Source organism: Gavia stellata, chromosome 20 (genome assembly GCF_030936135.1).
Source record: "Gavia stellata isolate bGavSte3 chromosome 20, bGavSte3.hap2, whole genome shotgun sequence".
Classification (NCBI taxonomy): Eukaryota; Metazoa; Chordata; class Aves; order Gaviiformes; family Gaviidae; genus Gavia; species Gavia stellata.
The window spans coordinates 16270424-16286434 of NC_082613.1; the positions used below are offsets into that span (position 1 = coordinate 16270424).

The 16011-nt window shown below is 40.0% G+C and overlaps 1 protein-coding gene across 2 annotated transcripts in view; it reads right to left on the minus strand.

The window, feature by feature from the left end:
* Positions 1 to 16011, minus strand: part of LOC104251318 (ubiquinol-cytochrome-c reductase complex assembly factor 1) — a 51011-nt gene that overhangs the window by 15390 nt on the left and 19610 nt on the right. For both annotated transcript variants that reach the window (XM_059827236.1, XM_059827235.1), the window contains exon 7: positions 10171 to 10279. In XM_059827236.1, coding sequence (XP_059683219.1) covers positions 10171 to 10279 — 109 coding nt within the window. The remainder of the gene's footprint in view (positions 1 to 10170; positions 10280 to 16011) is intronic.

Genomic DNA, 16011 nt, shown 5'->3' on the forward strand with positions numbered 1-16011 from the left:
TTTTGTTTGTTTGTTTGTTTTGGTTTGGTTTTTTTTTTTGTAATGGTTGGACTTGATGATCTTACAGGTCTTTTCCAACCTTAGTGATTCTGTGAAATATATTTGGAGTTATGGAACCCATGCCCAAGCCATCTGAAAACCAAATCAGATCCTATACCAAGATTGTATTGACCCCATCTTCCATCCATGATATCCAGACCACTAGCTGAATCTCCCTTTTTATGCACAGTCATTCTTGTGGCCACAAGGCCATGTGACGAACTTGAAAATCAACATGATACATGTTTTGCTGGCAACAAATAGAGATCTCCAAGATCCGATACGCTGGTATTTTGGTCAAATCTTTTAATCTTTTGCATTATTTCCTGCCCTTTGAAAATGGAAACAACAGCATTCAAGTTCTTACAGAAGCATAATGATAATTAACTAGTTAGTATCAATAGAGATACAGCAAGTGCTATGACCAGAAACAGAAGAGGAAGACACAACAACTGAAGACAGACAAGGGAATAGAAAGAATCTGCCAAGATTCCCAAAACAGAATGGAAAAAAGAAAAACACATCATTTTCCTAGACATGTACAAAAGTATCATATGCTGTTGCTTATACTAAAGTAGTAAAAGAAATCAAAGAAGCAAGCAAGCATGAAAGCGAGCATCGGTATTATTGAATGTATTCTAGAATGTATTCCACTGTGGGAGTTGTTAGCAAAAGCAGTCAAAAATAAGGGCTTCATAGAGCTGCCAGTTTTATAAATGGATAAAATGGGCTAGAGAAGTCAGATAATGAAATAACAAAATAAACTGAGTTCTAACAAGAAAATACAAACATTTGCAACCCACTTACCTAGCCAGACTACAAGGCACTGTAGTACGTGCATTGTAAGCATGAAGACATTGTGTCTGTGGCAGAATTTAAGACCAGCCTTTGAAGGAGTGTTTGACAATTAAAGTGGCACAGAGCTGCTTGCAGGAGAAGCTGATCCAGACTGCCAGCGCTGGCAGACTGCCAACCCACTCCCCCAGTACATACTACAGGCTATCGAAGCAAAAAAAAACCATGAGAGGAGACAATCAGGAGGTGGAGAGCCATAGTGAGCAACAAGGCAGGGAGATGACCCTCAAAGCAGTTTTCGGAAGACAGATGAGTGATGTCCAGGTCAGAGAGAGAAAAAGATGAGGCACGAGGATACTAGTGGAGGAAAGTGTTGATGATGGCAAATATGCAACTGGGATTTAGGATGGGAAAGCAAGCGTTCAGATAAAGAAATAAAGGAATTGAAGAAGAAAAGAAAGATCTGGAGTTGAAAGAAGCAAAGTCATGAAGACACTTCAACATGCAAGGGTGGGTTTGAAGCAAGCAGACAAGAGGACAGATCCCGAGCTTCTACTGTGGACCTTTGCAACAGGAGGTGGCTGGATGATCATATTGAATAAAGGCAGCATGTGACCAGTGAAGCAGCATGCCAGGGATGGAGAGCAGGCACAACTGACACTGATGGCTGTACAAGGATTAGTTGAACATGAAGGAACACAAGGGAGGGGAGAGAGGTGGTGGTGCCAGTCTGACATACAGAAAGGTGTCCTGCAAGGAAACAAAGAGAATTAACAAGAGAGGTAAGAGAAGGTAGAGAGATAAACTAATAATCTCTACAAGATAAGAAGTAGGAAGGGAGAAGTATGTGACACACTGGCAGAGGGGAAATGTGAAAACAGGCGCATACCCCTAAAAGGGAATCAGATACAAGCTCCAGCAAATTCAGGAATTAGGGTAACACAAAAATGACAAGGAGGGGAAAAAAACATTCAGAATGATGGCGATGAATTAAGACCTTAAGTAATTGCTTATGTACTGCAAGTAAATGCCTAAATTAGGCATATCTGAAAACAGTAATACAGTCAGCCTACAATAGAGCAAACCAACCAATGGGGAAGTAAACTTTCACTGTACCTGACAAAAAGAAAGTGTCAAGCAAGGAAGGCAACTCAGAGAACAAAACCATGCTCTTCTAACAGGATAGCAGGACTGAGAGAGAACAAGACCAATTACCACAGCTGTACAGATATAAGCTTGATGAAGATCCCATCAGCCTGAATGCATTGGCCATCACAGGGAAAACAGAGAAAATAATTTCTCTTGCACGCTGTGCCTCTTTCTCTCCTGGAAACAATCACTGTAGTCTGTAAAGCTGCACTCATGTTTTGCTCTCGGAAACAAAGCAGTGACACAAAGTTACTAACCCTTCCCCAACATCAAGGTTGCAGAAGAGACCCCGAAGTACTGAAACAGACCTCACTCGTGCCATCTGTGCCCTGTGAAGACAAGTCCAGAATTTGTGCAAAATACAGCACTTCAACCACTTCTGAGTTCAGCCAGAATGAGCATTCGGAAGCATTCAGCAAAAGCTGGATGTGTACAGAAAACCAACCACCCTCTCCTTGTCAGCCGCAGTTACCAAACACCATCTGGGACCTGCAGTTAAAGCCTCCTGATACCGGAGGAAGGGAACGGCCGGAGACACTACAGAAGGTGTCAGTGGTGGTTGGTGAGCTGGGAGAGCCAACAACAGCTGCATACCGGTTTAATCAAAGCCACAACCCATGGGTGCCGTTGAGTCTGCCAGAGACACAAAAAGAAGTTGTGCGAGGGGAAGGGAATGAGCAGCTTCACAAACCCCTGCAGCACCCCTGCACCGTATCAAACCTTAACTGATGCTTATGTTATTGTCTTTCAAGACAGGCAGGTACCAAAAACATAAGGAAAAGTTCATTCCTGAAGAGGAAGCAGAAGATATCAGTGACATTCTATCGACAGCAAAAAGCACAAGCAACAATATGACTGAAGTGTATTGGGAACAACACAGAACCTCTCAATGGTTTGTTTGATTACTCCGATTTAGAAGAGCCATTGGTCTTGGTATTTTTCTGTATTTACAAAGGAGCTTAAAACTGCATTCATGTTTTCACTGCAGCAGCTTAGAGCTGTTAAAAAAGAATTACAGCCACAACATTGAGATACCTCGCTCCCAAGAGTCTCAAAAGGCTTAGCCAAGCAGACCAGCTGATCTCATTTGAGGAATTCTGCGGCAAACTCCAAAAGGATAGGAAGCTTATAATGTAAATGTCCAAAATACATAGCGTAACAACATGTTACTTAACCCTGCACTGACTGCAGGCAAATCACAAACTGGATTGTGAGTGATACACAAAGCACTGGTAGAAGCCAGGCAACAGGGACAACGTAGCTGCTACCCATTCGGCCGAGCCTGGAGGCTGCGGCAAGTTCTCTAAGGATCATTTTCCTGTTTCCACCATCATCTCTACACTGTCAAAATAAGAATTATGCAGTTGTGGTGAGCAGTAATTTCACTGCTCAATGTTTGAATTTTCACAACTACACTATCTTCTGGAGAGTCTGAAGAACACAGGGCAGCACTTAACACCTACAAGCACTGCATGGTAAAATCGATTTTGGCATGCGAGTCCCACTGGTGCAGAACATGGGGAATAATGAGAAAGGTATTTCTAGAAAAGGTGCTATAAGGCAGCTTCCATTTACTTCTCGCAGGCACCAGTGGGAGGCACAAAACAGACCAAGGACACTACCTTATAGTAACAGGATCCAACACATCTGGGAAATTTAAATTGATTTTTTTATGCCAGACTCCACAGAAAACTGGGGCAGGCCAGTTGAAAAGAACCCAAGCATATATTATACCTTGATTTCAACACCACGTGTCCTTGGCATGCCCCAAACATGCTTGTGTTTGAGACAGCCTGGTGTGTTAGTTTCACGGCCGCTGGTTCTAGAACAACTACATGAAAAACAACATGAGAAAGAGACCCCTATTTCAAAACTCCATGACCTAGTAAAGCTAAATTTGCATCACCATGCATACTGTTTGTTCCAGACCTCATCATGGTTGAGATATTTTCAAGGTAACATTCCATACACGTGCATTTTCCTGCATATTTAAGTTATTAAGATTTCCAGAATCAAATTTACTGAATTTACTCTGAAACAGTACCTGATACTATTATTCATTTATGAAATGACAAAATGCTGGAAACTTGCTGTGAACTTTTGAGCTCCTTGAGAAAGGATCAAGGGTTGATGAACTATTTCTTTCGTGATGTTATTAAAACACTAAGTTCAGTTAAAACATATCGTACAATGCCTGGTATCCTATTAAACAAAAAAAGCACAAAAAACACACACAGCAATTTTGTATGTCACTACTTTGGCAAGTTTGTTTTTTTTTTTTTTTAAAAAGGGAACACTAGAAACTGGTAAGATTTTATATATTATGTTTTTTAAATAGTCATTAAAAAACTCATAACATTTTTCTCTTTAAAATGTCCTAGTAAAGTTATACATTTCAAAATATACATAGACCATTTGAAATGAAAACTTTTCTTCTTTAGTTTTATAGGTTTTTAAAAACCTTTTTCAACTGTACTAAACACTACCCTCTATCTCATATCCCAAGCCATTTCCTCAAACAAAATGAGTACCTTCTTTATAATATTTTGCTTCGGTACACTTCCTCCATCTCAACTCCCCCTCCACTGCACTGCCAGAATATTGCACACACTTTCCTTCTGCCCCTGTTCTGCCATAATAATGTAGTTTCTGTTCTGTGCATCCCAAATTGTCCCCATGACTTCCCAGCGTATTTTAGAGACAGGCCTGAAAAGGACCCCCTCAGTATTCAAGTACAGTACCTTCCCCTCTGTAGGTGAATCAACTGCAATAGTTCAATTCATACAAAGATCAAGTTCTATTTTAAAATTCTATGAACCTTACGCCCTGTCCTCTCACCTTCTAAAGCCATTCTTGTCTCTTACTTGTCTTACTCTGACCATGATTTCCGAGTCTTTAGTTAGAAGCGTCAGCCTTCCTGTTCTCCACAGTAAGAAAAACTGAATTGTATCAAATTTAGGAAGTTTTGTAGCTACCGTAAGGTAAAATGGCATTTTTAATCATCTGAAGTCTTCTAACTGCGGAAAGAGTATCAAGACAGAAAATGGTGTTCAAGTTCGCAGAGCTAAATTCTGCTCTCAGTTACACCGACGTGAACCATGTTATTGATTCTGATGGCGTTACTTCAGATGTACACCAATGTAACTGAGAGCAAATTATGGGTCGCTGTATATAAACAGCTCTAGCTAAAAGTATAACAAAGACTGTATTGTGCTATGCACAGCAGAGCCAATAAACGAATTCAAAAGACACCTAGATGTGTTCCTGGAAAAAAAGGGGGCAGGGGTCTAAGTGGTCTGGTGGGAAAACAGGAAAGTGAGATTAAGATAAATTAAAACAGGTTTGGCACACTGGGCTTGACAGCCCCTCCTATTCTTATCTCTCTTGCAGCTTTTAGAATATGTATGATTTTAAAATGAATTGTTATTTTGCACTGAAAAAAAACTTAGTCATTTCAGGAGCAGAATGCCACCACAACACACAAGACTAATGCTGTTAAAATGAGCCTACAACAATTTACAGCTATTTGAGTAAAGTCTGATGGATCTTTCTAAGACAGCATGTGAGTTGCACCCAGAAGTATTAGTATGGGTATGGGGTTCTTGGAGGAGGGGGAGGGGAGCAGGGAATGGGTGTTGGGGTTTTTGGTGTTTGGTTTTTTGGGTTTGGGGTTGTTTGGTTTGGTTTGTTGTTGTTTTTTTTTTTGGGGGGGTGGGGTGGGGTGGAGTGTCTGGGTTGTTTTTAACCTCATATCTATTCTCCAATTATCAGCTGAAATCCCATTCCAGGGAACTCCAGCATCTACAAGTCCTTGCGATCAACTCTGCAGCTTCATCTAAGGGTATTAAAATACACTTAAACTTCTAACAACTGCTTTTATATACACACAGTTACTAAAACACAATACTCAGGTCAGTAAGGTTAATATTCAGGTTGCTAAAGAACTCTGTTAGGAAGACAAATAGCAGCAATTTCTAGTACTGACTGAATTCCCCTTACAAACTGATCAGGCAGCTGCCAGTTTGCGTAGTATAAATCTATTCACTGCAAGCCACAAGGTGGAGATCTCTGGCAAAGGAGGATCGAAAGGAAGTCTTTTACCCAGCCTAACGTTACTATTAACACTTTGAGCCATTGCATCAAGCCAATTTTTCTGTTTGTTTTTAAAGTTTGATAGAAATGTCACTAGTGGAAAAATTAAGTAAAGAGCACTGGTTAGCCACAGAACTGGACACACCTGGCTGCAAACCCACCAAAAGAAACTGACTTCATTAGTACTAGGGACAGCAGAGTAAAATTTATATCTGAAATATGCCTGCACCAGTAGAATTTGCTGAGGCCACAGGCTCTCTGTGTGTTTTTACAGCTGTGTCAAGTTTTGGTTTCTGACTCTTGCCGACATTCAGGAGTGCTGAAGGAGCTCAGGCTAACAGGTCCCAAAACTTTGTAGCTGAGATTTAGATCTCAGCAATTTTAACAACCAGGTTTTGAAATAATACAAACTCCATTTGGAGTTGGAGCTGATGTAAATGAGTAGTTAAAATGCCTTACATTCTATCACTTTCGGCTCCAATGAACTTGTATATTTAAGAGCAGATGGCTATTTTAATAAACCATCAATATCAGTTCAGGAATATAGTATCCCTTTTCTGCATCCAGTGTTGGAATTGTTGCTAGATATGGAAACAAGTTGAAGAACTGCAGCTTTGTCTGTCAACAAGTTAAACTAACTGCATCCAACTAGCAATTTCATACAGGTGCTCTGTCACTTATACCACAATACAGGAATGTACCAATCAGTTAAATACTGATCTTTGATACTGCACAAGAGAAAAAGCAGGGAATGGAATTTGCTAACCTCCTAGGAGCTATGCAGATGATAACTTAGTGCCCTAAAAGTATTCAGTAAAGTTTCTTTTCATTTAACTTACTTCTGAGAAAGGCTCAGATTCTGAAATTTGAAAGCATCAACAGGGGATCACTAATGTCATCTTCTTTTTATCTACTATTCTTATCTTGATATATTTAACCATCTTCTTTTGGAGGTAAATATATACTGATCACAGGATTAAATCACTTGAAAATAAATAGCTGTTACACATTCCTCAATCAGCTCACACACCCTTTGTCATTACCTCAGCTTCATTTAAAAGAACCATTAGAGATAAATACATCAAGATTAGTAAGTAGAACCTAACACCTAGGGTAACTGCCCTGTACTTATTTATCACTTAAAAAAGCTGAGATGTGAGAAAGAGTTCAATCAGAGTATATCTATGTGAAGGGGAGGAAAGTAAGTGAAGAAGAGTGAACAAGCATGGAAAAAACAGGAACTGCCTATGCAGGGGCATGAGTGAAGTGGTATATTAAGCTAAGATCACTAGTACTGAGGAAGGAAAATAAAGCAATGATAAGGAGCAAGGGAACAGCTAACCTCTTCAAACATAGATGAAAATAATTTATGCATTGAACATACAATAAATACTACCAGAAGAGACTAAAAAGTTCATTCATCTTGACAAAATAATGACTGGAAGATTAGGAAGAATTAAAATATGAGAGGGGGGGGAAAAAAAAAATCACTAAAAGATTATGAAAGCCCTGTGTCTTCACAAACACTATGAGGAAGAGAACAGTCTTAATTTCCAAGTTTACCATCTAGGAGAGTTCACTGTGCTTTCTTACACACCCTTAGTGCCTGGTCTAGTTAGCTGTTACCTCAAGAGTTCACGTTCTCTCAGAAGGAGTCTCATTAAAATCAATGGGCCTCTGTGCAGCTAAACTATATTAAATATACACACAGATGTAACTGTTTTTGAGATCAAGCCTTTAAATGTGTACATACTTCGTTTAAGCATCAGGTATTGCCACATAAAAGCTATGTTAACACTAGGTTACAGTCAAAAGTATATTATAGGAATCATATTATTGCAAACTAAGCATGCTCATTATTACATTGCGTGATCATTATTACAAAGATTGCGAAATTTAAATTCAAGGATAAACTGAAAAGATGCCTAACCTGCCAAGGCAGAGAATGAATGGCACTCAAACAACTTAAGATCTCCTTACAGTTGCATCATACAGCAACCATACCATTGTAATATGCATGTATTAACATTTGAGGCTCCAGATTGGATGAAAACATAAGGACACTGGTAGGTTTTTTTTTTTTTACAGTTTGGAGAATTTTGGGGGGCAATGGAACAATTTAGTTTGCGGAAATGGAAACCCTGTGCTTCCCTTTACAAAGAACTGACTGTAAGCACTATCTTTTTTTCCCTTCAAGTTTACTGAAAAAAAAACCTTGATAGAGGTCTAACTTACACCATGCTTCACTTTAGAGTTCCGCACGCTTGTAAAGGTAGCAAACAGCTAGCTTTGCTTCTCTTCGCTGTTTGCTGCTGCTTTACATCCTGCAAGGAAAACTACAAGATGGCATTTGAGATTAGTTCATATAAGGCAAAATTAAGGTCAAAAGGAACAGAGAAATAATTTTCTGTTCCAGAGCAGCATCCTCTCTGTGCACAGATGGAATCAAAAGATCCCTGAAGAGATTGTGGGGGCTTTCGGAGGCGGGGTGTTTGGCTGGGGATTTTTTTGTGGGTTTTTTTTTTTCTTTTTTTCTTTCTTTTCAAGAAGAGCAGCCTTAAATTTACACCCAGAACAAAGATCTGAGCTGTCTCCAGTTCCTACAGAAAGCAGAATCAACCACTGATATGACATGGAAGGCATCGGATAAGGACAAAAATGCATAAGCTATTTCATTCAATCTTTTTCTCTGGTACTGTAATCTGTCTAGGCTCACTCGCACTGCCTTATGGCATCTGACCAGGAAAGTGGAGATTCCCATACTGGAATTTAGGTAAGCCCATTAATGTAGCAAGAAATTCTAAGATGCCCAAATTTAGATTTAATCCAAAAGAAGGTTAAGAGGATGACTTGTCTTTAAAAGCAAGCTGTAACACAGTAAAGCTACAAAATTCCCAGCAACTAGGAAAAAGTTATTCCATTGCTGATGGAATAACTGAAGTTACACCAGAATCAACACTTTCTAAAACCACATACAAAATAAAAGATCAGAGAGAAACTTCTTGAATTACTAATGCGATCTCATACCAAATCCTAACTCACTGGTTAATTCTCTTGTTTGTCACCAATAGGAATACCCTAGCAGCCTCTCCCCCAGTTATTTGGCTGACAGCTAAGACTTGACAATATGCCATTATTGCTATATGAAAACTGTCTAATTTATTTTAATCACAGACAAACCTCTGTTTAATCATTGAACAATTCTTTTCTTTTCCACAACACAGGAGATCTTTCCCAGCTCTATCTTCCCATTAGAAGTACCCTATAGGCATCCTCAACTGTATCAGATCTCCTGTCACCATTGTGATACTGCGGTTATAAAAACTATCTCCTACTTCTACTGCTTCTGCACTGCCTTCTCTGAAGGCTATCACCAAAACAAGGCTGGAGAAACGCACTTATAGACATTAAGGCCAGAAATGACCATTACAACTAGCTAGCATAACCTTCCTCAGAACAGGCCAAAAAGATCCAACCTTGTTCTTCCTTCAAACTTGCAAATGAACTGTCCATGGAGCTACTCTCTCCTTACAATGTTTCTTTTGTGATAAAGACTAGGTATACTACGAATCCAAAATGAAAAATAAATTGGTGACTAGCTATAGTCATGTACGGGAACTTAACATAAAAACCTTCTTGTCCCTTAACTTTCCTTTTACTCACCATCCTAGATACAGAGAAAACTCAAAGCTCTGCTGGAATTACTTAAGTTGTGGTTATATGTTTGGCACCAGCCACATTTCTCCCTACCTCAGCCGCTTATTCCTATCCACAAATGCCCATTCTGTTATAGCAGCATCCGCTTCTGCCATCACATAGCAAACCACATGGAAAATTAATTATTTTCAGACAAATCAGTATCTTCATCCAGGCCACGGTGCAATTTCAGAAGAAAGGTCAGTGGCTCAATACAACAGGCAGTACAGCTGCGGGAATGAAGGTCAGGAGTAAGGGCTACATACACCAGCTTAAGCTAATAAAGAAATAAAAAAGCAGCTACAGGTTGATTCTTCAGCATTCTTCAAAGATATGCAAAGTTACAAAAGCATTGAAAGATGTGAATCATCAAATTATCAACACCAAAAGATGACTTACCCCCATCACCTTACCACGCTGTTCCACATCCTCCCACATGCAGTGAACTATATAGCGACACATGTATTTTCCTGTGCGACCCTCCTGTTTCATTCGTACCAGACACATCCTGCAAGAACATAAACACCAAATTCATAGCTTCTAGTTCTTCTTCAATTGTAAAGAGTAAATTAAATAAGTTTCAGCTCATTTAAGATTCTCCTTACAGTATATGTTTTTGTGATCAGGGAAAAAAACACATACACATATGTATTTATTTTTTTAAAAAATAAACTATCACAAACTTTTCTATTCTGTACTCAAGAGCTGTATCTGCTGGATTTTGGCCAATCCAGCCAAGACTGGAAGAGTGACAGTGGACTCTATTCTGGCTGACAGTACTGTAACCTAGTTAAACAGTACTGCAACCTAAATTCCTCAGCCTTAACAACCTATCACCCTTTGGAGCAGGAACAAATGCCTTGTCTAATCCTAGGCTACAAGCCAGCTGTAATTCAGCTTGGTATACTAAAGTGCTGTAAGAGTCCGAACTAGCCAAGCTGTGAAAGCTTAAGCAAGTTACAGACTTCACCCAAATTCACATTACCAATGTCCTAAATTATTTCAACTACGGGGTCATTGGATACATGTTCAACCCCTTGGCAAAACCTCTACAGGCAGCACATGCTAGAAGAACTCACAAATTTGTAAGTGCATTGTGGGATCTTAATGAGAATACCAGGTTGAGTTGTTTTACTTTTTTAAAGCATTAAAGCCACTTGAACTTCATTGCTGCTGTTCCACCAAAAAAATTGATTTTGCCTCTTTTACAGCATCTGTAAACAGCATGAACTGAAATACAGGCTAATCCCTCGCTAAGCTAAGAGGCCAGTTCCATCCCCAGTCCCACCTTCACTACCTCACTCATCAGCTCTGCTCTTGTGTTATGAGTCAGAAGTGCCTGTCCAGGATTGACTGGATTACTGTAGACGAGGTGATGCTCGAACACTGGAGATGAAAGAAGTCACTGCTTTGCATAGAGACATGCTACAGGTGGGAAACTGCTCACAAGAAATTCTTCTCGCAGCTTATGTAAAAGCAACAGAGCAGAGCTGCTGGAGGCCACTTTCAAGCAGTTGTGTACTAACAACACTGAATGTGCCGCAAGAGTGAAGAGGTAAAAATGATGATTTTTTTTTTTAATCTGTTTATTTCTTCAGTGGACATAAGATCTGTGCCTCCCTACAGACATTAAAAGTATTTGGTGATCTGTGAATACCAGCTCAACAGGGAGAATCATAAACACTTGAAGCTTGTCTGTTGAGCTCATCTGTAAAAGGACAGATGCCAATCTTTATGATGGCATAAAGATTATCTATCTTGCCTACTGATTAGTAAAGCAAAAATATTTTTTAACCTGCAAAGGAAGCAAAACTTATTGCCAGAGATGAGCTATAGAGACAAAAATACTGAAGGTAACAAAAACTGCATTAGTCGTATATTCTTTCTTTTGATTAGAACCGTACATTTAAGTCCCATACAAGGGCCATTCAACTGAGACACCAGAACTGAAAGAAGAAAAGCCCATGGACCAGAATCTGATTTCTAAATGGATAGCTTCTGAAAATGACACTGGCCATACAAGAGACAACTTGGGCTCCAACACAAGCCAGGTGGGATGAGGTTGGAAGACTGGAGAGAGGGACTAAGGCATGACAAGTAGACCAATGATCAAAGGGTGGAGTGACTGAGAAAATCTGGGTAGAGGGTGGGTAGAGAAGGGGAAGGGCAGCAGTCAGCAGAAGGGAATGTTGGGAAGACTGTGGCAATTTCTCACTCAGGAAACAGAGCTGTGTAAGGATTCCCAAGGTTTATGTTGTGGCAGTGACAACTCGTCATCTGTCCAACAGCACCACTGTCCCAGCAAACAAATGCAATTAAGACAGCATCAAGAAATGAATCCTCATCTTGTTCACAGAAAGATGACAAAGCTTTCTGCTAAAACAGTTATCCAGAATTCAGAGAACAGCTCTCCAGTTAACAGTCCTTCCACAAAACAAATGCACAGAGCTTAAAACTTGTGTGTCTTCCACCAGTTTCAAAACCTTTGTTCCTCTTTCATACAGCTCCATTATGTAAATGTACAAAAGTTAATTAATTAAGAGTTACTGCGTTGTATCCCAATTTTTTACCCACTTTTAACAAGTCAAAGAGAAAAAGACTCAGTTTAAAAGACTAATTTTGGGCTAAGAAAAGCATTTTTATACTTCCCTTGCTGAATATGCAAGCTCAGGGGGGGAAAAAAAAGGTAAGAGTGGCTTGGCAAGAAAACCTCCTCCCGAGCATAAATGCTGGTTCCTATCCAGTCTTCCTTCAGTGGTGGTGAAGCAGGAGGAGAGAGCAGTGCACAGACCAACAGCAAACAGTTGGTCACTGATGAGCAGGACTGGAGTGGTGCTCAGAGTAAAACCTGCTACCCACGAAGCCTAAAAGGCGGCTCTGTGTTTGGATGCATAGTGCTGTCACAGAGCTGTTCTGCAGCACCACAAGTGAGATCATGGAATTTTGCAGTTTATTTGAAAATTTGGTAGTTTGTTACTACACCTGCCATCTGAGGTTTAAAAGACACAGCCTCTTTAAAGACTGTAAACCTTCTAACTAGATCAACACAGTGTGAAACATTTTTTCATTTCACTACAGAATCTGTTCTGTAGTTTAGTCAAATACTGACTCATCTTCGTCAAACCATGAAAGCAGAATTATTCCAAACTATCTTTACAAAGCTGTCTACCTGACATTGGCTGGTTGGATAATTCATGCTGTATTTAAGTTATGCAGAGAGATTATGTTAGAAGAAAACTATATGAAAGGATGCCTGAAAAGGAACAGGAGCATCTGTAACTCGACTTATCTTAGATGAGATGTAGCAGTTTCCCACAACAACCTCAGCTACAACTGCTTCTGTCAGTATTTCCGTAGTGCCAACGGAATGGCTGAAACACCAGAAGTGGTAGTCGACACCACACTGTTGACTGTTGTGAGGTGGCTCAGTGCCATGCAATCAAGGTGTGATGATGCACTGTACTTCTAAGGGCAAAGTCCCCTCAGAGCTTCCTGCTATCCCCTGCACCCGGCCACTCATTCCTGCTTCCTCAGTTGCTCCAGAGCAACTATTTCTGGGGCTATATTATGCTTGTTCAGAGAAATTACTCTAGCTTAACGACACAAGTATCAGCAGCAATTTTGGAAAGCTTTATTCTGTTTAACCCATTCGCGAATGACCAGCAACTTGGGGGACAGGAAAAGGAAACTCCCGAATCAACTTTGTCATCAGCCATATGTTGTTACATACACTTCTATGAATAATGGCAATGAGCAGAATTCTGAACTCTTCCTAATGAGGTCTGCATGTTATCCTGTGCCCCAGCCTAGCAAGTTCACCAACTACTGTATTTACAGCCATGTACAGGTCTTTGCTGGGGCACAAGCTAACAGAACCGAGCCTGGCTGTGCAGTCTTCCTCTCCCCTGGTGCCTTTGCTTAGGCCATGTAGCCCATTCCCTTATGTTAAGGCAGGATCAACTAAATGCCTAAGACATTCCAGATAAACTTGTTCTTAAAACCTCTCTCGAGCAAGACTCTTCTTATGTAATTTAAACCCCTTTCTCCCTGCCCTCTCTACCACAAAACACAGAGTTTATTCCCTTTCTTCTGAAGCAGCACATTTCAAAATGGTATGGCATGCTCAGTCTTCTCTACGCAAATCTGAGAAATCTTTTCCTGCAGGAACTGTTTTCTACATACTTGGTGGTTCTTGTTCTCCTCTGGACTCTCTCAGAATGAACACTTTCTCAAGTGCAGATTTCCTTATGAGAAACAATGCTGAGATGAATTCTTGCAACAGATCTTTCAGTCTGTCAGAACAGGAATTGTAGCACCACTCTATTTTGATGTTAAATATTTTAGAGATGTCACCATACTTGGTTGGTGAAAAATATGAAGGGAGCTCTAGGTATCTACATGATACATCCTGCACTGAGACATTGCTTAGTACAGTCACCAAAGTCATCTCTCTGGCAGTTTCAAAACAGCTCTGGCCACAGCCAATACTCCATTTAGATTGCCACTGCATGGGAAAAGGCAAACCCAGCAGTGGAGATGAATAGCTTGAGATTTTCCAAAAGGTCTGGACTTCTAAACATAGACTCCTCCTGACATCAAAGGTGTGAAGTAACAGAAACAGCCTATAAAAACATGACATTCAGGAAAGAATATTGATAGGTTGATTTTCTAAAGTATAATTTTAGCACTGCATTGGAAGGCAATGGAACATATCTAAAGGAACATTATCTTGAAAAAAGTTAGCAAAAGCAGAGGCTAAACGCAAGAGCCTGAATTTCTCCCCTTTCTGACTGGAGGTAAGTAGGAAAACTCTATTCACAGACAAGAAGAAATAAGAGCCAGAGATTCAGAGCACCCACCCAGAATCTGTAACACAAGAACGTATGCTCTGACAAGCACCTATAAAAGGTAGGATGCAGAAAGCACAGAAACACAGTTGACTAGAACATGATGGCCAATGACAACAGCAAGAAAGGAAGCAGTGTTTACCAAATTGAGAAAAATTCTCATCTTCTCCAGCTCCAGAATTCACTCTAAATCAGTTGAAACTAAAACTCTGAAGAAGGAGGAAGAAGTAAGTACACCAGAAAGTGATCTAGACTACATTGTAAGTGGGAACAGGAACGATTTAACAGATGGTGATCAGAATCTACATGGCCAGGTTGTTGGCCACCAGATCAGGAAGGTTTCTAGCCTCTGAGGCAAAAGGTCCAGCAGGAAAGACAGAGGTATTGGAGCCTTCAAGACAGGGGTAGGATGTTCTTGACCTTGCCAGAGCTAGCAGAATCCATAATGTTCTGCTCCCACCTTACTGAGGTCAAACTGATTAAAGAAAGAGAATCACAGAGAACACAGCAATGAATCTGACCGTGAAAGCAACATTGTGTCATGGCAGGATCCTGGTCACTGAGCTAATCACAAGCAAAGCCTGCAGCACTCCCCAGTGACCCAGGTAGTGAGGAGGCCTATCATGGGCTTCTCTGTATCCTGGATTATCAAAATGGATCTCTCATTTGTGGTCCAGAATGAAAGCACTCTTTAAGTCAAGCTGCCAGGAACATGGAGGAGCCAGGCACAAAAACCTCGGAAAAATTAACCATTAGTGCTAACCTCTACACTCGAATTTTCACTGTTGTCATACGAAGTAGAGGAATTTGGTTCCTTTCTGCTTGTGTAGTATATTGCTGTCAACATGTCCACCACATCTTAAACATAAAGACTATTTCAATTTCCCTCATTAAATGTCTCCTTAACATCACTGGCTCAAAGTGTAGCAACTCTTGGCCTTCTCAATGTAGCTTTGATCTTAGAAAATCTTTGTGTCTATCCCACACTAGTTTCATCTCTATCATAGAACCCTTGTTTATTTTTATGCCTATCATGAAAGAAGATTATGTATCTTGAATTTGATGCTGTGTACCACAGGGTACATTTTCCTGTCAATGTGAAATCAAGATGATGTGAAAAAAAAGTGTATTCTTTGCAGATTCATGTTACCCCTCTTTGTTTTTTCCCCAGATACTTACAAACAGTTTGGTTTTGAATATTTATGCAGAAGTTTTCCAAATATCAGTATGAATGATTAGCTTATCAATTTTTTAAGCCTTTTTTCCACAGGGAACAGTAAGAAACAAATAAACTGCATATCTCAAGGGTCTTCCTTACTTGATTCCAGTGATTTCATTAACTGATTATAATTTCAATGGTTCTGCTAATTTATTCATTCTTTAGTGAAATGAG